The 20,132-nt window shown below is 59.1% G+C and overlaps 1 protein-coding gene across 3 annotated transcripts; it reads right to left on the reverse strand.

Moving 5' to 3' along the window:
* Positions 1 to 962: 962 nt before the first annotated feature.
* Positions 963 to 18,835, reverse strand: ETNK2 (ethanolamine kinase 2). 3 transcript variants are annotated; one of them, XM_088845116.1, is made up of 8 exons: positions 18,570 to 18,829; positions 16,626 to 16,941; positions 13,666 to 13,788; positions 9,012 to 9,154; positions 8,390 to 8,473; positions 5,655 to 5,800; positions 4,004 to 4,077; positions 963 to 2,447 (listed from the first exon to the last, which is right to left on the reverse strand). In XM_088845116.1, the coding sequence occupies exons 1-8, from the start codon at positions 18,742 to 18,744 to the stop codon at positions 2,375 to 2,377; spliced, it is 1,134 nt and encodes a 377-aa protein (XP_088701242.1). In that variant the 5' UTR covers positions 18,745 to 18,829; the 3' UTR covers positions 963 to 2,374. The 3 variants fall into 3 exon arrangements, with proteins under 3 accessions (XP_088701242.1, XP_055276055.1, XP_088701241.1); XM_055420080.2 differs by having other exon boundaries at positions 16,626 to 16,885; positions 18,570 to 18,828; XM_088845115.1 differs by lacking the exon at positions 963 to 2,447 and adding an exon at positions 2,950 to 3,868 and having other exon boundaries at positions 16,626 to 16,885; positions 18,570 to 18,835.
* Positions 18,836 to 20,132: the final 1,297 nt, after the last annotated feature.

The following is a 20,132-nucleotide window of genomic DNA, read 5'->3' on the forward strand; positions in this document are numbered from 1 at the left end:
GAGGGTCTTCCCCATCCAGGGATCAAACTCACATTTCCTGCATCTCCTGCATTGGCAGGTGGATTCTTTACACTGAGCCACCTGGGAAGCGGACATCAAGGCCCCAGGAGTCTGGGAACAAAGCTGCCTTCATAGTGGCTCCCAGCTCCAGAGGTGGATGATCCGAGGGGAACAGGGAGGGTGGGCACTGCCATACAGTCCCCAGGAAGGCAGTGCCCATGACCCCTGGCCCCAGAGATGATCCCCAGGGGTCCGAGGTGCCGTGGCACCCACCCTCCGCTGGGGCAGACCTTCGCCCACGTCCTCCACTAACACCCCTCTTAGGCGTGATACTGCTGCCCGCCAGGGGCCTGGCCACACTGGGTCATCAGGACCTTGAACAAGGCCCCCGCTTCCAGTGCCAGCTCAACTCCAGAGGTTGCCACGGCTCACGGGTACTTCTGCAAGCACAAACCAGAGTCCCCCTGGCAGGCACTGCTGCTGCAAGTGCTACTCCTAAGGGCACCGGGCACTTCTGGGGGCCCCGATCTGGCCCTCTGAGTGCAGCCTGGGCTGCTGGGAGGTGCCCGCCCAGCTCTGAGCTTCTGTTCTCTCTCCCTCTGGCCTACTGAGGCGACAGTGTGGGTCCAGAAACCACCCTGGCCTGCTCGCAGCAACTCCCCACTCAACTCTAACAGCTAGTGGTGAGCAAACACCAAGGAAGTCCTGAGCACTTGCATGTGGGGTCTTGCTGGCCCATCACCTGGGCAGGCATCCACAGCCTTGTTCCCTTTAGGCTCCGCCCTCGCAGGGTCAACTTCAAAAGCAGCAGAGCTGTGAGACCACCAAGGGCCCCGAGCCGGGACCCCAGCCTTGTGAACCAGGTATACGGTGCCAGGAGTGAGTGCAGCCCAAAGGACCCCAGCGAGGAAGGCCCGCACCGCCTCCATGCCACCACAACATATCACAGGATCCAGGTCAAATCCTCACTAGTGGCTCTCAGGGGTGGTCCACACGTGACCATTTTAATGCAGAAAATGATGATCATTTACAAATGAATCATTTTATAGGCCAGAGCCAGGAGGACCCAAAGGCGCTGAGGGCAGGAAGGAGGTGGAGGCCACTGAGGGCTGGGGAAGCAGTTCCCACAGCGCCTTCACAGCCAATCCCACCCAGGCCCCTGCACGCTGGGCGAACCCTGGCCGTCCATGGCCCCTGCCCTTCAACTCAGACTAGGCACTCCCCAGGGGGAAGACCGTGGGTCAACCTCAGGACAGAAGACTGTTCCTGGGAAGTGAGGGCCTGGAAAGCAAGGAGGGAGGGGGCAGGATCCGCTCTGGGCTGCGGCCCCTCCAGCTGAGGCAGCCTTCGGGGCCATCCTCCTCCCTTCCCTCCCGGCAGGGGCAGAGGGACGAGCACAGGCCCAGGGCAGAAGGGGCACTGGGGGAAAGCACGTGTCCTCAGGGTGGGAAGGGCTTATCTGGCTGGATCTGCTTTGGAGAAAGGGAGGGATCTCAGAGGAGGCGGCTGCTGGGGGAGCCATCAAACCTGACTCTAGACGCCTCCCCCAGCATCTATACATCCATAGGTCAGAGTTGGCAGGATACTCGTCTGGACCCAGCACCTCCCACGTGGGACACGCAGGGGTAGACAGGCTGGAGACTCAGGGTCCTGGAGGTAGAAAGGAGCCCTCCCACCCACCCACTTCCCCAGGCCAGGAAGGTCAAAGACTCGAAGGCAGCCCAGACTCAGGATGGCCGGGATGGAAAGGCTGGGCTTCCCATGGTGGTTGAGTCCCAGCCCAGACTCCAGGATGGCCTGGGATGGGAAGGCTGGACTTCCCAGGGCAAATCTGACTCCAGGATGGCTGGGATGGTAAGCCTGGACTTCCCAGGGTGGTTGAGTCCCAGCCCAGACTCCAGGATGGCCTGAGATGGGAAGGCTGGGCTTCCCAGGTTGGTTGAGTCCCAGCCCAGACTCAAGATGGCTGGGATGGGAAGGCTGGGCTTCCCAGGGCAGCCCTGATTCCAGGATGGCTGGGATGGTAAGGCTGGGCTTCCCAGGGTAGTTGAGGTCTGAGCCCAGACTCAGGATGATGGGGGTGGGAAGGCTGGGCCTCCCAGGGCGGCTGTGGTTCCAGCCCCGCCTGGCTTCAGGCACTCCCCGTCACCAAGTCTGGCGAGGTGGAGAGGACCCTCAGAGCTGGGTTCTATCAGCCCCTCCAAACAAAAACGGTCACCAGAAGCATCTCTCAGGGCTGGAACAGGGGCAGAGCGCTCTTCAGGGACACCCCCCGGCCCCTTGCCCATCTTGTCCAAGGTGCAGACCCCAGAGCAGAGTCGGGCCCTGGAGAGCAGGTCTGGCCAGGCAGACGGGGGAGGATTGGGAAGGGTGGTCACTTTGGCATCTCCAGGGCCGACACTTGAGGCTTCACCTTGAAATACTGGTTGAATCGGATCACTGCGTACCTGCCAGAACACAGGAAAAGGAGCTGGGGGTGAGAAGGGAAGTCAGGTGAGCCCTGCTGGGGGCAGTCACACCGTGGGGACAATTTCTCACCAGCTCAGCCCATCTAGGTCTGGACAAAGGGACCCCAGCCCAGATTGCGGTTTTTGGTTCATTTTGTTTTGACTTCAACTATAATTTTTTTTTTTTTTTAGAGCAGACTGGAGCAACTTCTCCCCAAACATGTTTGTTTGTTGACTCTTTACAGCTCAATGTGGTCTGTATGTTCACCTTGTTGAGCAACAGATCTCCAGGACTTTCAGCCTGGAGATGAAATTCCGTCAACCTGGACTCTCCCCGACACTGCAAGTGCCCACCCCCCAGCGCCCCCCGTTCTACTTCCTATGGATGTGACTGCTTCAGGCAGCTCATCTAAGTGGGCTCATACAGCGTTCATCTTCTTGTGACTGGCTTATCTCACTTAGCACAGTGTTCCTAAGGTTCATCTGTGTTGTATTATGTGACAAAGTTTCCTTCCTCTTCAGAGGCTGAATGACACTCCCTGTGTGTGTAGACCACATTTTGCTTATCCATTCACCCATCAATGGATCCTTGGGGTTACTTTCACCTCTTGGCTATTGTGAATAATGCTACTATGCACACGGTTCTGCAAATATCTGTTTGAGACCCTGCTCTCACTTCCTTTGAGTGCACAGAGCCAGCAGTAAGACTGCTGGATCATACAGTAATTCCATGTTCACTCCTGGAGGAAGGACCGCATTCTTCCCACAGAAGTTACACCGTTTCACATTCCCGACAGCGGAGCCCAGGGTTCCCGCGCCTCCACATCCTCACCGACACGGGTTATTTTCTGTGCATTTAAAAGCAGCCATCCTAGTGGGTGTGAGGTGGGGGTGACTGGGGGTTCAACCTGCATTTTTCTAATTTTTGTGAACGCTTTGAAGCCAGCGTTGTGATTCCCTTTCAGCTGAGGGTGGGCAGGGAGGATAAAGGCAGAGGCTGGACCAGAACGGAAGGCAGAAGGAGCCTGGTCCTCGGGGCCACGCCTCACACGGCAGGGCCGCCTGAGTGGCCAGCACTCACTACACTCTCGACACAGCCCCCGATGGGTCACTACGGGCCCTTAAAGGAGCGCTTGGGTCCGGGACGCCATGCACGGAGCGCCAGCCGCCCTCTGGATCTCTGTCCCTTCTGCTATCAAATGCGGGTTGCACTCACGATCTTGAGACTAGTTTCCAGCAATTCCCGTCAGCGCCAGGCTGTGTGGGGAAGAGCCAGCCGGTGGAGCAGACAGCAGGCTACACCAGAGGGGGAGGAAGCAGCTCGGCAGGATGCGGGGTGAGAGGCTTCTGGCCCCTTAGAGAGGGGTCCTGGGCACACGGACCCCGCAGGCGTCTGGGAGCAGCGGCCCTCCTCGTGCGGGCTGGCGGGAACGGGGGCGGTGAACGGAGCAGAGGCATGCATCCTGGGTGTCCTTCACCCCACGCCCTGGGCTCAAGGCTCTTCCTCCCCTCCAACCCCCTCCCCCAATGACTCCCAGCTTGCTCCCTGCACTCACCTGAGGAAATCAAAGTCGATGGTGGAGAACTGGTTCTGGATGAGGGCCCAGAGTGCCCAGAGGAAGTGAGACGCCTGAAAACAGGTCAGAGAAGATCAGTGTGGTGAGCCCCCCAAACCTGTCATGGAGCCCGACAGCTGGAAGGGCACGGTCATCAAGGAAGACACACAGAGCCAGGATGCTGGCAGAAACACACGGGCGGGGGCGGTCCAGGGGTCACTGCATGGCACTCGGGGGGGCCTCCACTCGTGCTAGCAGAAGGCAAGCAGGGTAGGTTCTCCCTGCCCTCAGGCTTAAGCATACCTTCAGCTTGTTCTCCAGCTTAAGCTGGACCTGAACTCCAGCCCTGGCCTCCCCCCTACCCAGGAAAACCCCTAGGAAGAGAAATCCCCAAGGCAGAGCTCAGGCCTGCTCGCTAGTGGGGGTCTGGCACCCCGTCCGCAGTGCCCTGGCCACAAGGGTATCAGAGATTGAGTCACGGGAAGACCTCTACACTGCCCTCTCTCCTATCACGAGGTGGGTGGGGTCAGAAAATAAACACAGACAGGAGCCAGGCCACCGACCAGGGGTCCATCTGCCGCCCAGGCCACCCCAGGAGCCAGAAGCCAGAGCTCTGGGGTCCCTGCTGCCCGGTGACCCAGGCCAGGGCCCGCTCCCACAGATCTCCCTCTCTACCCCGAGTCCTGCCCATTCTGTGGTCGGCTCTGCAGTACCTCTCCCATTTTCCTCCCTTGTCGTGACTTAGAAGGGGCAGAGATCAATTAGGAAGTACGAATGGTTACTAAACATTTAGCCAAAGGAAGGCATGGGCGAAGAACCTTAAAAAGAATCACTTGGTTGTACAGCAGAAATTAGCATAGCATTGTAAATTAACTATGCTTCAATAAAATAAAAATAAATATTTTTAAAGAGGAGGAAGAACCTGGTAAGAATCACTTGTATACCAATAAGGAAAATAGAATAGGCAATTCAAAATGACATGCGATTAAAGATTTTATTTAAGCTCTATAATGCATTGTGAAGTTCAGGTCAGCTGATGTGTCTTCTTGCTTATGCATGACTGACATTAGAAAGACTAGCTAGCAAGCCCCTTGGCACATGTCACTGGAGACCTGGCATGAAGCATGCACCTTGGGTAAGCAGCGCTCAGCACTGAGAACTGACAGCACAGTGACTTCAGAAGGAAGAGCCTTATGGGAAAGGCTGACAGAGTTCTGAGTAAGTCAGCGGGGACAGTCAACGAGGAGGATTTTTCAGAACTGACATTCTCTGCTTTTTCTAAAGGCTAAAAAAAAGGGGGGGATGCATTTAACTGTAGCATGAAAGGCTAAGGTTAGACACTAGAAAGAACTTGTCCAAATGAGAGAACTGCTAAAACAGGAGGTGGGGATCTTCTTGGAAACAGTTCTCCAGGAAGGAAAGAGAACCTGGACTTGATGGAACGGGAGGAAAGCAGAGAACAGGGCATCTTAGTATTAAGAAGTCCAAGATGGCTCTTCCCAGACTCCGCCTCAAGGCTCGGACTCCCTGGACCTCAGCCGGACCCTGGGCTCTGCGTCCTCCAACCACAGGGCTGAGAGGGACAGGAGCTGGGGCTGAGTCCTCCTCCCGGCTCCTCCCTCCCTGCCCGCTTCCAGCCCCCAGCTCTCACCAGAGCAAACTTGTTGACTTGCACGTAGAGCCTCTCCACCTCTCTGGGGGTCGCAGCCGCCCCTTTCTGGGCCTGCAGGTAGTAGCACAGCCACTGCAGCTGGGTCTCGCGCGTCGGGAACCGAGAGTAGTCAACCTCGCTCACACCTGAGGGGGACGCGGCCGCTCAGAAGCTGCTGGGAGACGGGCCCACCTGGGGCTCTCCTCCAGCTCAGCGGGTGTTCCCCGATGCCCTCAAAACCTCCATCTCCTTTGCCCTGGGGGGCTGTGCCAAAGAAACCAGCTTCTTTGACCACCAAACTCTAATGTATAGAGCCGACCCCCATCCCAGCTAAGGGCACTGCTTTCAGCAGAGCTGGAGGAAAGGACAGAGGGAGGCAGACTTGCTGAGGGGCAAGGCACTGTCCTGCACGCAACGGGGGTCCCCCTAGGACAGCACCACTGCATCCCTGAGCCCCACACAAAACCACAGCACATAGGAGGCGCTGGGTCAAAGTCCCGAATCAGGAGTCTAGTTGTCTTAGATCCGACGCTGCTGCTGCTGCTGCTTCTGCTAAGTCGCTTCAGTCGTGTCCGACTCTGTGTGACCCCATAGACGGAAGCCCACCAGGCTCCCCCGTCCCTGGGATTCTCCAGGCAAGAACACTGGAGTGGGCTGCCATTTCTTTCTCCAGATCTGATGCTAGCCTCCAGTTAACTTTGAACAAGCCCTTTCTTTTCAGCGGCCTGAATCTCATTTATAAAGCAAAGGAACTGGATGCATTGTATCAATATCTCAAACACTGCTTCCTTTTCAGGTAACCAGTGTTGAACTGGTTACCTAAAAACATCACCTGGAGTGCTTGGCAAACATACAGACTACCAGCCACCCCACACTGTCCAACTCTCCAGGTGATTTGGACACACAGCCATGCTTGGAAGCCCTGAGCTAAGTGGCCTCAATGCCTTCTAGTCCTGCCCTTTCTTGAGTCCTCAAGCTGCCAGCCCAATACACACCAGCCACATCCCGGGCACGGTGGCAGAGAGACCAGCTCCCGAGCTGGCACAGGAAGCAGCTGTCTGTTAAAGACGGGACCAGGCCTGGGCTGCTTTCACCTGTCTCTTCCTCCCTCTTGTTTCTCCCTATCTTTCCCAAGCTTCCCTGTGTTCCTGGAGAAACGCACAGTCTTCTGGGCCCCCAAGAGCACGGCCGGAAAAGAAGCTGCTGGCACAAAGCTACAGTCGAAGGCCCAGAGAGAAGACAGCTGTTCAAGGTCACTAAGCCAGTTAGAGACCGGTTCTCAGCTCCCCTTCCTATCAGGGTCTCCATGTCCTGAGAACCCAGGAGGCGCCCTCTCCTCCACTGCCCTCCCCATCCCGCACCCCAGGTTCCTGGCCTTCATTCTCAACCTGGAGCAGGATACGATCTTGGCCCCATGGAGGAAGTCCAGCCGGCCTCTGCGCTGTGCGCTGGGTGAGGAGGACGGAAGACGCTTGACGGTTACCCGCTGTGGAAAGGCTGGCGGGCCTGGCAGCCGAGCAGTCACAGGCCCAGTGCTCAGCAGTGCCAGCCTCCGCTCCAGGCCACACCACACAGCTCAGCTGCTCTGCCCAGCTGAGGCCCCACCACCCCGTGGGTTTCTGCGTGCCACTGGTGGCACCCTGGGGAGTCACACCCTCAGGTACGGTTGGCTGGGGCGTGCCCGAGGCTGGGGCGGATACTTTCCCTCTCCGAAGCCACAGGGACTGGTCACATCACTCCAGCACCCCACACTGCTGGCCTGGGGATGTTCCTCCCACCCTGGTGCCCACCTTCAACCACCAGCTGCCTCTTTAGCCCCATCAAATTGTTTAACAATTAAGCCCTCAAGCTGGAAAAACCTGCCCTGCTTCCTCCACACAAATGATTCCATTGTATGCACCTACCTTTATGGAAGGACAGCCTAAATCAGGACAGACCCCTCATCCAACCTCTTCCAAGCTGCTCCAGCCCGCCTTGAGCGCTCCCCTGACTGATGCCAGCAGGCTTGGGGCTCAGTGTCTGCCACGCTGGCGTGCGTGCCACGCAGCAAACCATGACACAGGCGCTACCTTCTCCACCTCGCAGAGGCACAGAGAATGTAAGGAGCCCACCCCCGGGTTGCACAGCTGGTCAGCAGCAAAGCCCAGAGGTGAACTTGGGGAGTCAAGCTGCGGGGTACACACTTTGAACTAGCTCCACAACAATTAATCTCATCAGGCCACCAGGCCAACAGCTACCTGCTGCTTGTTCTGCCCTTTCTCTGCCTGCAGGGCCCCCATTTACACGGGCTGCACTGGGCCAAAAGCAGCCCAGACGGGGGTGAGTGGCAGCTGACATCAAGCTACGCTGGAGCAGCGGGTGGGCTGTGTCTGCCCAGAGGAAGGGCTCTCATTCTATCTTACAAAGGGCTCTCATTCCATCTGACCTGTCAAGCTGAGTGTCCTCAGGGATCCCACAGAGGGCATGTTTTCCGAATGTGTACCAACGTGCCACACGGGCTAGCAGGGGCTCGCTCTGTGTATATGGACCCACCCACTCCCCACCCCACCTTGAGACCTGGGGCTTCCTCAAGCAGGCTGTGCCCGCCCCTCCGCTGAGCTGTGATATTTTGAGGACAGGCGTGTCTAGCCTCCCTTCCCCATGAACCAAACCCCTTTCCCCAGTTCCCCCGGACCTGGCCCCCCATCTCAAGGAGGGTGTCTTCGACATAGGCCAAAAAGTAACTCCCTTCTCACCTGCAAACTCATTGAAATGGTTGCCAATGTCAAAAGCTTGGTAGTTGTAGCCAGCATACTCATAGTCGATGAACCGCACATGGCCTGTGAGGTAGAGGAGAGGCAGGGAGGGTTGGCCCCAGAGCTGGACACAGGGCTTAGTCAGGCTCTCAGACTCAGGAGTGCCCCCGCCGGCTCTCACAGGCTCTGCAGCAACCCAGCCTAACCCAGTGTCTCAGTGGCCATCTTCTAAGCTGCTTCCTTCCATCTGTCCATTTGCCAAGCTCCAGCTCCCCCTCTCACCCAGCTGGGCCCTCAGCTGAGGACCGGAAAATAAGGTTAAGGCCTCTGTGGTGGTGAAGCTGTCATCAGGAACTCAGGGAGGTCGCTCTCCATGAAGGCTCAGGGCAGCCTGGATGTCCTCACTGTCGGGAGAATGGCTCCACCAACCATAATTTTGAGATATTTTGTGGTAGTTTTCTAACCAGGAATTTGTTTCTTTTTCACTTCTCTCCTACAAATCAACCTGAGACCTACAGCAGACGGTCTCCCTTTGCTTGCCCAGCACCAGCCTGAGGAGTGACACCCCGACGCTGCTGATGGAGCCGCCGAGCCCTGCCGCCCCCGGGCTGGGACGCGGTACCTTTGCTGCTGTCATAGATGATGTTTTTGCAGAGCAGGTCATTGTGGCAGAACACCACCGGGGAGTCCAGCTGCGGCAGGTGCTCCTCCAGCCAGGCCAGCTCCCGCTCCAGCACGCCGACCTCAGGGACATCTGCGGACAGGCTGCCCAGCGGCAAGAAAGGCAGCTGGTGAGGGGCTGGGAGCGGGCAGGCTCAGCAGCTCAGACACCCCAGCCCAGCCCCGTCACCGCCTCACTGCACAGGGACCTGGACAAACCGTCAGCCTTTCAAGCCCCCACTTTGATCACATGTAAAATGGCACTAACGTTTTCCTGTCCTTCGGGCTTCCTGTGGTTACTCTGAGAAGCTGTTTAACACATGGGCACAGAAGCACTTTGCAAAGCATACAAGTCCCTGACTGACAGCGTCCTGCTTCTTCATGAAAGGGAGCAGGAGATAGGACGGAGGCTCAGGAGGCGTCAGGGAAGAGAGAATGAACGTCCAAACTCAGTTATCCCAGAAAGGAGAAGGGCGGCAGGGGAGGGATGCAAATAGACCTTCTCGAACAGTTCCGAGGGGGAGGGGTAGCTCTCTTAAGAGAAGAGCCCAGAGCTCCTCCCGTGGGTGAGGGACGGAGCCCTGGAAGTGGCTGGAGCACTGGGGCCCTCTTGAGCAGGCCAAGGGATGTCCGGGTGTGTCTCCCTCCTGCCCCGGCAGCTGCTGACATGGTTGGAAAGGACCCGAGACCATTTTGACTAGCTTCCCACTGCACAGAGAGACCACTCAGATCCACACAAGAAAGCCAAAAAAAAAAAAAAAAAATGCTGCTTAGCCCCAGGTCTACAAGGCCAAGGGAACACCAGGGTCTTTCAATAGAAAAACACTTCTCTTGTGCCTCAGTAACTCACCTCCTCCCACTTGAACTGTGGGTGTGTCGCCCTGCCCCAGCCCCCTGCGTGTGTGAGGGCAAGTCCAGAGCAGGAGCGGAGATGCGTATCTGTGGATGCATGACCCACCTGTCCCTCAGCCCACCAGACCCTGCAGCCCACGGGAAGCACTTCTGCTAAAGGCACATGTCGATGAATGAATGAAAGGGCAGTCAACGGTGCTCTCAGAGGCCATGGGGAAGCTGATGCGGGCGCTCTGTGCGCCAACGCCCTGAACTTTGGTCCTGCAAAGCACACAGGTCTGTGTACACTGCAAAACCAAATAGTTGGCAGAGCCCTTAAACACCTAGCCTCCTCCCCTCCACCCACTGGTGGTTCTGGGGTTTTATCTCCATTCATATGACTCCTATTTGCTTTCTTGTCCAGGGCAGCAGGGATACGTGCAGGAGGCTGAGAATCAGACGTGTCCCCATTGACTCTCCCACAGGATGCCCCACTGGCCCTCACCCAGCCCAGAAGCCAGAACGCAGGGTAGCGTATTCAGCGGCTGAGGCACCTTCACACGGGCCTGTACAAGGATGAGCAGGAGGCTCCCCCCAGGCTTTGAGAGCGTCAGAGCTAAAGAGCATCTGAGGCCTCCAGTCTGGCTCCAGGGGGAAGCGGAGGCTCAAGGCAGAGGCTTCCTCCCACCTCCAGAGTCTTTCACACCTGGACACTCTACTCCCTCACCTAAGGAGAGCAGTCCTTGGCATGTCCAAGAATCCAAACCCAAGCCGAGCTTCTGCCCTGAGGGGGCTCTGCACCGCCCACTCTGAGTCTGCGGGTCTGTTAGGGGCTGGGTTGGGGAGGCCGCCCCTCACCGTCACAGGAATGCGGTGTGTCGACAGGTCTGCACAAAGTGCATTTCGATCTTGGCTTTTCTTAGAGGCTCCCTTTTCTTTCACGATTCCTCACGCCTCCCCCCTTGAACTGACCATCCAAAGATAAGAATTAGGAGGCTTCCTTTGGTTTGCCCAGGTCTTAGCCTGAGAGACCTGTCTCTGCCATCCAAGACGCCTGCCGCCCAGGCCCTGACCCCTGTCTGACCCCTCCACTAGCCACCCCAAGGCCATGCTGCTCGGTATACTGTGGGAACAACCCAGACCTTCCGCCTCCTCCGTGGGCTGCCCTGCTTCCCTCTGCTGAGCTCCAGAAACATCGCCAGCTTTGCTGCCTTCAGCCCTGATGTCTCTCCAGGCTGAGCGGATGGCAGAGCAGTAACCACTGCCATGTCACAGAAACTCCCACACCGGAGCAGACAGCTCTTACGACTCCTCTGTCCATCAGAGGCAGTGGGGGGTGGGGTGAAGGGGCTGGGGGCCCCTCAGGGAAACTGGGCATGTCCACCTAGCTCTCGGATCCCAGTGCGCTGGGGGTGCGGGCACCGTCTCTGTGGAGAAAGGACTTTCTAAGTGTTCACACGTGTGAACCAGTCAACCCGTGCGCACCGTGTCCTGATGCCCCCTGAGCAGTGATCAGCCCCTGTCCCCGCCACGCTGGGCCCCACCAGGCCCCCACCCAGCACCAGACCACACACCCATCCCGCCGGGCCTGCCTCGTCCCCCTGTCCTCCGTCTCCCCGGGAAGCTGCCACGATAGTGTTCCTCGGAAGGCGGCTCCCTGATCCCCCGCCCAGATCACCCAGGGAGCCTGTCAACATGCAGATTCCCAGGGTCTCATGTAAGACCTCCCAATCAACCTCCAGGGTTAGGCTCAGAATCTGGACATGGCAAGCACCCAGGGGGACCTCATGCTCCAGTTTAGGGACCCCAGGCTTAGATGTTGCCCATCAGATGATAACACTCCCCCCGCTGGCCTCCCAGATTCAAAGCCCAAGTCTGCCCTTTACAATGAGCTCCTTACAAGGTGAAGAAGGTGTCTAACACCTTTACAATGACCCGCCACTGCCTGCTAAATTAATCTGGGCTCCTTGACCCGCCATGAAGGCCCCTCACAATCTAGCTCCAACTCCCCTCTGCAGTCCCATCTCCCACGACCTGCCCTCAGTCCCTCCTAAGACTGGCTCCAGCCACCTCATCCACTCATCATCCATAAACAAGCCTCTCCTCCAGCCGGAGGCCTCCCTTCTCATCTCTGCCATCCACCTCTGCCTAGAAGACGTTCCCTGGTGCTCCCTCTCACACGTGTATCACATACCCTGCACAGGCAGGTCCTTTCTACATGGATGATTTCTAAGCTCCTTGAGGGCAGGGCCACTTCACTCTCAAGTATTTTTATTGTTTTAAAGTCCAATCAGTGTTTGTGGGATGAACCCTAAGTCAGGGTTATTAGGCAATGACGGGAACTCCAGTGCATCGTCTCATCCAAGTGACTGTTCATCGCTGTCTTGCTTGTGGCAGGTTAGACAGCTTAGGGCAGGATCCATCCCCTCAAGAGGCTCAACTTAAGCAGCTTGATTTGCCCAAGGTCAAAGGTGTGATGAGAGAAAAGGAAGTCAGCCAGCTCTTCTTCAAAGAGCACGCCCCTCTCAACAAGGTCACCCTCTTGAGATTCCTCAGTGACAGTAGAGTCAAAAGAAGCTGCAGGAACGGGAGTCGTGCCTGAGCGTCGAGCCTGGGCTCCAGTCCTTGAACTGCCACTGATCAGGCGGGCAAGCCCATCTCTCCTCGGGGCCTCAGTCTTTCCATCTGTCAAGTGACAGCGGGAGGCTGGCTGATCAGAGGGTCCTGCTGTCTGTGTTCTGCTCGAGTCCTAGGACAAGTCCTAGTCCCTTCCTAGGGGGAAGGCAGTCCCTGTCCCAGAGACACTGACATGGAAGGTCTGAACACGGGCCATCCGAGACAAACAGCCCGCAAGTGGTGCTTAAGAATCAGTGAGAGGGAGGATCCCAATAGAGTCAGGCGTGCATGCGCGTGACAGAGACGCATCCTCGGGATGCTTAGTTACCGCCTTATCTTAGAGGGGGCAAGACGCCCTTCCATCAGATCTCTTCTGTACCCTGCTCCTATGAACACTGGGAAAAGATTTTCCAGGCAAGAGTACTGGAGTAGGGTGCCATTGCCTTCTCCGGGGGCAGGGATGACTTGAGTCTTTTCTCCACCCTTTTCTCAGCACTCAAGTGTAGGCTGGGAAGTCAGGGATCTGAAGGCTAGAAGGATCTCAGGTTGCTGGCCAGAGAGCATAAGGAAAGGACCAGGGAATTGCATCTTACCAGGGAAAAGGCAGTGTCAGGAGGGGCAGAGCACGCTCTCCCTGGGAAGAGCAGTGAGGCAGCAGCAGCTGTCAGTTTGAACAAGGTGGGGGACTGGGGTCCTGGAGCCATGTGGGGGCAAGAGGCGTCCGGGCAAGTAGCAGGAATCTTGACGTCCCCAGGGCTTGGTGAGCTGAGCCCCACACTGTTCTCAAGAGGGCCAGGCCATCCCTTCCCAGGGCTCAGAGCCAGCTCAGGGAGAAAGGGCCCTGCAGAAACAAGAACCCTGTCAAGGACTAGCCCTGGGACCCCGGGAAAAGCCTCATCTCTGAGCTCAGTATCCTTCAAGTGAAACAGGGAAATGTTGTCCTCAACCCTAGTACTTGCCATAACCAAAGACTGAAGGAGAAGTAACCTCGTAAGGACAAAACTGCGGGAACAAGTTCCTGAGATTTCATGGACTGGCTGCACTCTGCGAGGAGAGAGAGGCCCAGGAATCGGGACTGAAGCTAAACCTTCTGTTGGGCAGGCTGGGCCGGGGGCCGTGTTAAGGCTGCAGTAACAGTGGGAGCCTCGGGCTCTCTGAGATCCTCATACCTGGGGTTGATCTCATTCTTCACAAGGGTGAAGTAATTGTGTATCTTGTGCCACAGGGTGGGCTTAGGCAGGCTGCCGTTGGCGTGGATGGTGTGAATCTTGGCCATTTCTAAGGCGATCAGCCTGCAGCAGAAAACAGGGAAAGCAGAGTCTGAGAGTGGGGCCAGTATGGGGTGATCACAAGTAAGGAGCTCTCGGTTCTGCAGAAGAAAGGTCTCGGGACCTTCAGGACGTGAAAACTGATAAGGCCTTCAGCCCAGCAACTCCCCTTCCCGAACAGAGCTGGATCAGCATCAGGAAGCGAAAGGGCACAGCAGTGGGCTGTTGCCACAGGTCAGGGACCTTGCCCCACCACAAGGTTGAGTAACCACGGCAAACCCCAAGGATAGAGGGGTCACCTGGGCGTGGGGGCGGGACCCCTCCCACCCCCCCCAACCCCGCCCCATCTGGACTCAGACCCATGCCATCAGAGTGAGGTGGATGCCAGGCCCCAAGGAATCGGGGGTGGTGATGCCAGGCAGAGGAGCAATGCACGTCTCTTATCAGCCTGGCCAAGGTGGGGAGGGAGGCAGGCTGGCCCTGGGCAGCCCCTTCCTCTGCAGCAAGGAGACGATGCTGGCGGCTGGGTGCCAAGGACGCAAAACAAACCAGTGTTCTATTTTCAAGTTCTCCTGTGGACATTATCCAAGGTCCTGGGAGGGAAGCAGGGGGTGGTGGGAGGGGAGAAAGCAGAGCTGGGGAGGTTGCTGGGAGAGGGTGGGAGTGGACAGAGGACACGGCGCTCAGAGAGGGAAGGCCCTGATAAGGAGCCCAGCGTCTGAGGCCCGCGTCCCCACGGGCTCCCCGACCCACTGCCAGCTCCCCCTCCTGCAGCCCCACCCCCGCCCAGCTGCAAGCCTCCAACATTCAAGCTTCCTTCACCCCTGCCTGCTGCTCAAATAATAATCACTGGGAAAGACAACAAGGGCATTGACTGTTTGAAACCTTGTCACTAAGTTTTTCTAGGGACAACCCCTCCACTCGCCAGGTCCTGGGAAGGAGCAGCCATCACCCACCAGGAGAGCTGGGCAGACTAGGGGCTCCCCCCGAAGCCCCCAAGGCTCTCACCTTTAAAGGGTGGAGGGGCAGGAGGCGTGGTAGCAGCCAAGTGGGTGAGAGAGGAAGCCTGTCCTCTCAGGGGCCAGAGGCCCTAGGGCAGGAATGAGCCCGCCAGAGCTTGGGCAGGGCGGGGACACAGACCTGAAACCCGGGGCTCCCCTACTCCAGAGAAGATTCCGAAGCAAAGAGCCTAAACAGAGCGTTTCCTTGAAGATCAACAGGGTTGTTGTCTGGAATGGCAAAGAAAGTAACCTCGACACAGCATTTTTATGCTGCAGAGCATGAAAACATCACGCGGAGGTTGGGAGGTGAGGTTCAGGGAAACCCAGGGAAGGAGCTCCTGCGCTTCTCCCCTGCCTTTCCCCCAGAGATCCACCTTCACCAGAAGGACAATGGTCCGTCCTGGGAATCATCAGGGAAGCGTCTACTTCCTGCCTCTATCCCAAGTTTTGACTCTCCCCTAAGTGTAAAGTTCTTCTTCTTATCAAACCTAAATCCATCTGTAAAATTCCTGACAGTGGTAACTGTTTCCACGGGAGGATGCCGGGCAGTATCCGTGGGAGAACGGGGTGGGGAGGATCTGTGAGCTTCTTGGCACAAGGCTGAGGGGGAGTTGGGGGGGGCTACGGGAGGAGTCAGGATGGGGTCTGCCCTGCCTCAGCCCACTCTGACCTCATGGCTCCAGCTGGGTGCGTATGCACCTGTCACCTGCGGCCCGAGAAGACCCTCTCACAGGGGTGCACCACCCCCACACGCAACTACACGTGAATATCCTGGGGCCCAACCAGCCCGAAAGGCAGTGCTCTCCGAGTCCCTTCTTCCAAGACCCCAGAGGGCCTGTAGGGCTTTGCTGCAAATAGGGCAGGGGCACTAACTAACTTGGGGTTAGCTGGGTAACCTCAAGATGACGGAGCAAAGATGCTTCTTGGTCTACTCCCTAAGTGGGCTTTCCTGTTTCCTCTCAAGAGCTGAAAAGCTTCTTGCCCTTGTGTGGGACAGGACAGATCCCACAGATCTCAAGCAGACCTGTGCTGCTGTCGGGGATGTCTGGGGTAAATTTCGGCCTGCCTCAAGCCTCACTGCAGTCTGAGCGCCCTGCCCGTGGGCGTGGCAGGAAGGAGGATCCTGCCCAACCTCCCTGCCCAGCATGGTAAGAAGAGAGCACCAGATGGCTCTTCTTTTGTTCTCCCCCTTCCAGACCCCCAACAGAGGCATCCACAGGTTAAGTCTAGTTCCTGGGTCCTACACATCCAGGCATTTAATAGGAGGTGATCCCTAAGGGGTGTAGGTCCTTAGGAGTCTCTGGAAGGAAGCCTCAGCAGTCTCCCAATCTGGGCTCCCACCTTGTCAGGAAGGACAGAAAAAGCTAGTATGGGGAGAGGGCTGGCACCTTCTGGGCAAGGACAGCCATGCTCAAACCGGGTAAGGCCCATTCTCCAGGAGTCCCTGGGCTCTTGGCAGGAAGGGAGACGCAGGAAACCTTGAGTGCTCTGGAGATTTGGCTCAAATTTCACTTCCAAGGCTACGAGATGTTTCCAGGTCAGATGTGGGGTGGGCGGAGGACTGAGGCATGGGTCAGGAAGCAGATCCCCCTTTAGTTTCACGTTCAGCAAAATTCTCACTTGCCTCCCCAAGAACACATCCTTTTAGCAGACCTCACTGAATATCGAGACAAAGCGACAGCTGCTCTCCACAGAGCAAGGCATATAAGCATACACACGTGTTTCATACAATTTCAAGGAGTTCATAGATCTTAAGACTCTTTTATGGACTCCGCTCCACCAGGGAAGCTGGCCAACGACTTCAAAGCCCAAGGCCTGTGGAATCCTGGAGATGAACAGTACTCCGGGTGCCCTCCTTACCTGAAGAGCCGGGGCTCACGGATGTGCTCTGGCCCCAGGGCTATGCCCCTCATGTACTCATAGCACAGACCATTCTGGAAGGTGCAGTAGAGTTTTGGGGCACAGCCGTGAGCCCGCAGCAGCTGGAAGTTCCGGACCTCGCTCTCGCGGTCCACCAGCAGCTCCGTCCGCTCCCCGTAGACTCGGACCAGCACACAGTCCCGCATGTCCTCCTCCACGTAGCAGGCCACCAGTTTGTTGGTGATACCGTCAGTGAAGCGCTGGCACAGAGGAGAGGGCAGTGCAGGGGCGTGTGGGGCAGGCAAGGCGTCCCGTGCTACCCCAGCTCCAGCGCGCATTGCTGGTTTGAATGCTGAGCACAATCACACAGCACCCGCATCCTTTAGCCCTCTCATTTAGTGAAGAGTTCAGCACTGCTCCTAACCCTCCACCCTTTCCCAACGCTTGAGACAGACCAGAGAGTTCAAGAAAGAAACAGGAGCTTGGGCTCAGCCCATACACACTTCTCATGAGTCTCCCTCTGGTGAATGGGATTTGGCCACCGAAAAATTTTCACACCACTTGGTGGGTAGAAGCCTGACCCCCCAACTCCTACCCCCCAGGTCCCATCTGGCCCTAAAAGAAACTTCCATGGACCAGAGTGCCACAGAAGGGGCGGGGAGTTGCCTAGGATGGGAGCAGCATGACCTAACTCGCCTCTCATCTCTCTGCCTGCCAGAGAGAGGGCCCCTTGCCATCCCTCTTGCCCCACACAGTGGCAGAGGTACAGGAGGGTACTGAGATTGGCACCCACCCCAGGGCCAGGTGGTCACAGCTCCTTATGGCCAGGAAAGACAGACAGAAGATCCTGGGCTGGGAGAGCAGGTTCTCTGAGCAGGGTGACAAGGAGGAGTGAACCATGGAGTTTATAGGGTACAGAGTGAGAGGGCTGGAAGGGGCCTTAGGGGACATCTGAAGCAAGAAAAGGTGGGGAAGCTGAGGCGCAGAGAGTGGAGGGACTGGAAGTCAGCATGTTAGGCCAGTGCTGGAATTAACCTCAGGCCTGCTTGATGGCCTGACAATTTTACACTAAGGCGGTCTTTTACGGTGCAAAGGTTACCCCTCCCCCTCTCCTGAAAGTGTCTGTAAGCCTTCCCAGGTCCTGAACCTCCCTGTCCCCACCAGCAGCCCCACCAGCGCGGAGCCCCTGCTGCTCGAGTACAAGCTGCGGGTGCCCACTCAAGGCAGCAGACCCCACAGGCAGCTCCCAGAGGGGTTGGCGCAGCTAACGACCCTCTACCGAGGTCTGCTGGGCAGTCAGCCTGGGGCTGCTCAGGGACTCTGCCCGCGTCTGTGTCCCTACGCCTGTCCCCAGCGGAGCAGGGAGGTGCCCTGTGTTGGGGGTGCTGAGCCAAAGCTCAAGGCAGTAGAGAGGCTTTCCACCGGGATCGGGGCTGGGGGCTAGCTCAAGTCCCACAGGGTGGCTCCCGGGACCAGCAGGAGCAGCTCAGAGCCCGGAGACTTCGCTCCCACTCTGGGCTGCAGCGGGGGCACTGATGCGTGCGTGAGTGTGGGGGGCGCCCTTAAAAGTTCCTGCTTCCGCAGCTTTCAGAGCCGGGTGGGCACCGGCTTCTGGGCAGCGGGGGGCACACGCGCACAGCGCCCGGGGGTGGGGCCCGCACGCGCGGCACGCTGACAGTGGGCAGGTGGCCCTCCGGCGAGCCGAGCCCCGGCCCCGAGAGGAGGGGTGCGTGTGCAGGGCCGAGAGAGCGGGGAGCCTGGCTGTGCTCAGGGACCGAGACAGAGAAAGAAGGACCCAGGCACGCCGCCGGCGCACCCCCTCGCGTGCAGCAGCGGAGCGCACCCCTGAGACCCACACCCGGAGGGATGCCCGGCCAGACGCGCGCGCAGCGCAGCTGCAGCCCCGCGGGGCCACGTCCCCGGCCGCCCGCCCGCTCGGCTTACCTTGGTCCGGACTCGTTCGGGCTTCCAGCGCGGCCGCAGCTCCCGGATGAGGCGCAGGGCGCCCGGGAGGATGTCGTCCTGGTCCACCGAAATGCCGAAGCACGGGACGGCGGCGGCTCTCGGGGGCCCCGGGGGCGCCCCGCGGCCCGCGCCGGCCGCCGCCTCCATGCCCCATGCGCGCCGCGGGGGTGGCCCCGGCCCTCAGGTAGGAGGGCGGGCCGGGCAGCCGGGCCACGGCCGGCCCCTGCAGCCCCGCCCCCGGAGCGCGGCGCGGGCGGGGGCGCAGCGGGGGCGGGGCCGGAGCTCGGCGCGGGAGCTCGGCGCGGGAAGGGGCGCGGCGAGGGCGGGGCCGGAGCGCGGCGCGGGCGGGGGCGCGGCGGGGGCGGGGCCGGAGCGCGGCGAGGGCGGGGCCGAAGCTCGGCGGGGGCGGGGCCGGAGCGCGGCGCGGGCGGGGGCGCGGCGGGGGCGGGGCCGGAGTGCGGCGCGGGCGGGGGCGGAGGCGGGGCCGGGCCCCCGCGGCCGCGACGTCACGGGCCGCCCGCAGGGGCGGTGGCGCGGCTTCCTGCATCCTCCGCGGCCGCTCCCGGGGAGGCGCGCGCGCGGCTGCCCGCGGGGGCCGGGGCGTGGCGGCGCCGGGGCGTGGCGGGGGCCGGGCCGCGGAGGGAGCAATCCCGGTTCGCTCCCTGGCTTCCGAGGCCGCGAGGGGCCTCCTCCCTTTCGCCCCGCCTGAGGCCGCGCCCGCGGGTAACCCGGGCGGGGCCCGGGGAAAGCGCCCCCTGCGCCGCGAGTCCCCCCGGAGGTGTGGAGGTTCCGCCGCCCCCAGGTGGTCATTTGGGCGGCACCACCTGAGCCCCCAGTCCCTGGATTCCTGCAAGAGGCTCCACGGACTAGGCCTTTTGGGATGGCGAGAGAACTGTGGAGATGCACTTTGAGGGCGGGCGTGCCCGTGGGGACCTCAGTCACCAGCCGGTTTGGGAGAGCGCTCGCGGCGCCACCCAGGAAAGTGCCAGTTTTCCCCACGTTGCCCCTTTCACCTCTTCGGGAACCTCTCAACCGCAAGACCCCTGTCCTCATCGCTGCCCAGAATCCCGCTCTGCCCCGCCAGAACTTCTCGGCTGATGAGTGTTCTGTTTCTGTGTTGTCCAAGGCTGTGGCCACCAGCCACGTGTAACTGTCCAGCGACTGAAATGGTGCTGCTGCTGCTGCTGCTGCTAAGTCACTTCAGTCGTGTCCGACTCTGTGCGACCCCACAGACGGCTGCCCACCAGGCTCCGCAGTCCCTGGGATTCTCCAGGCAAGAACACTGGAGTGGGTAGCCATTGCCTTCTCCAATGCGTGAAAGTGAAAAGTGAAAGAGAAGTCGCTCGTCGTGTCCGACTAGTAGCGACCCCATGGACTGTAGCCCACCAGGCTCCTCTGTCCATGGGATTTTCATGGCAAGAGTACTGGAGTGTCTTGCCATTGCCTTCGTGAAATGGGGCTGCTGCTGCTGCTGCTGCTGAGTCACTTCGTCGTGTCCGACTCTGTGTGACCCCTTAGACGGAAGCCCACCAGGCGCCCCCG

The sequence above is a fragment of the Moschus berezovskii genome, chromosome 17, assembly GCF_049115385.1.
Source record: "Moschus berezovskii isolate FMDL1 chromosome 17, NW_MosBer_1.0, whole genome shotgun sequence".
NCBI lineage: Eukaryota > Metazoa > Chordata > Mammalia > Artiodactyla > Moschidae > Moschus > Moschus berezovskii.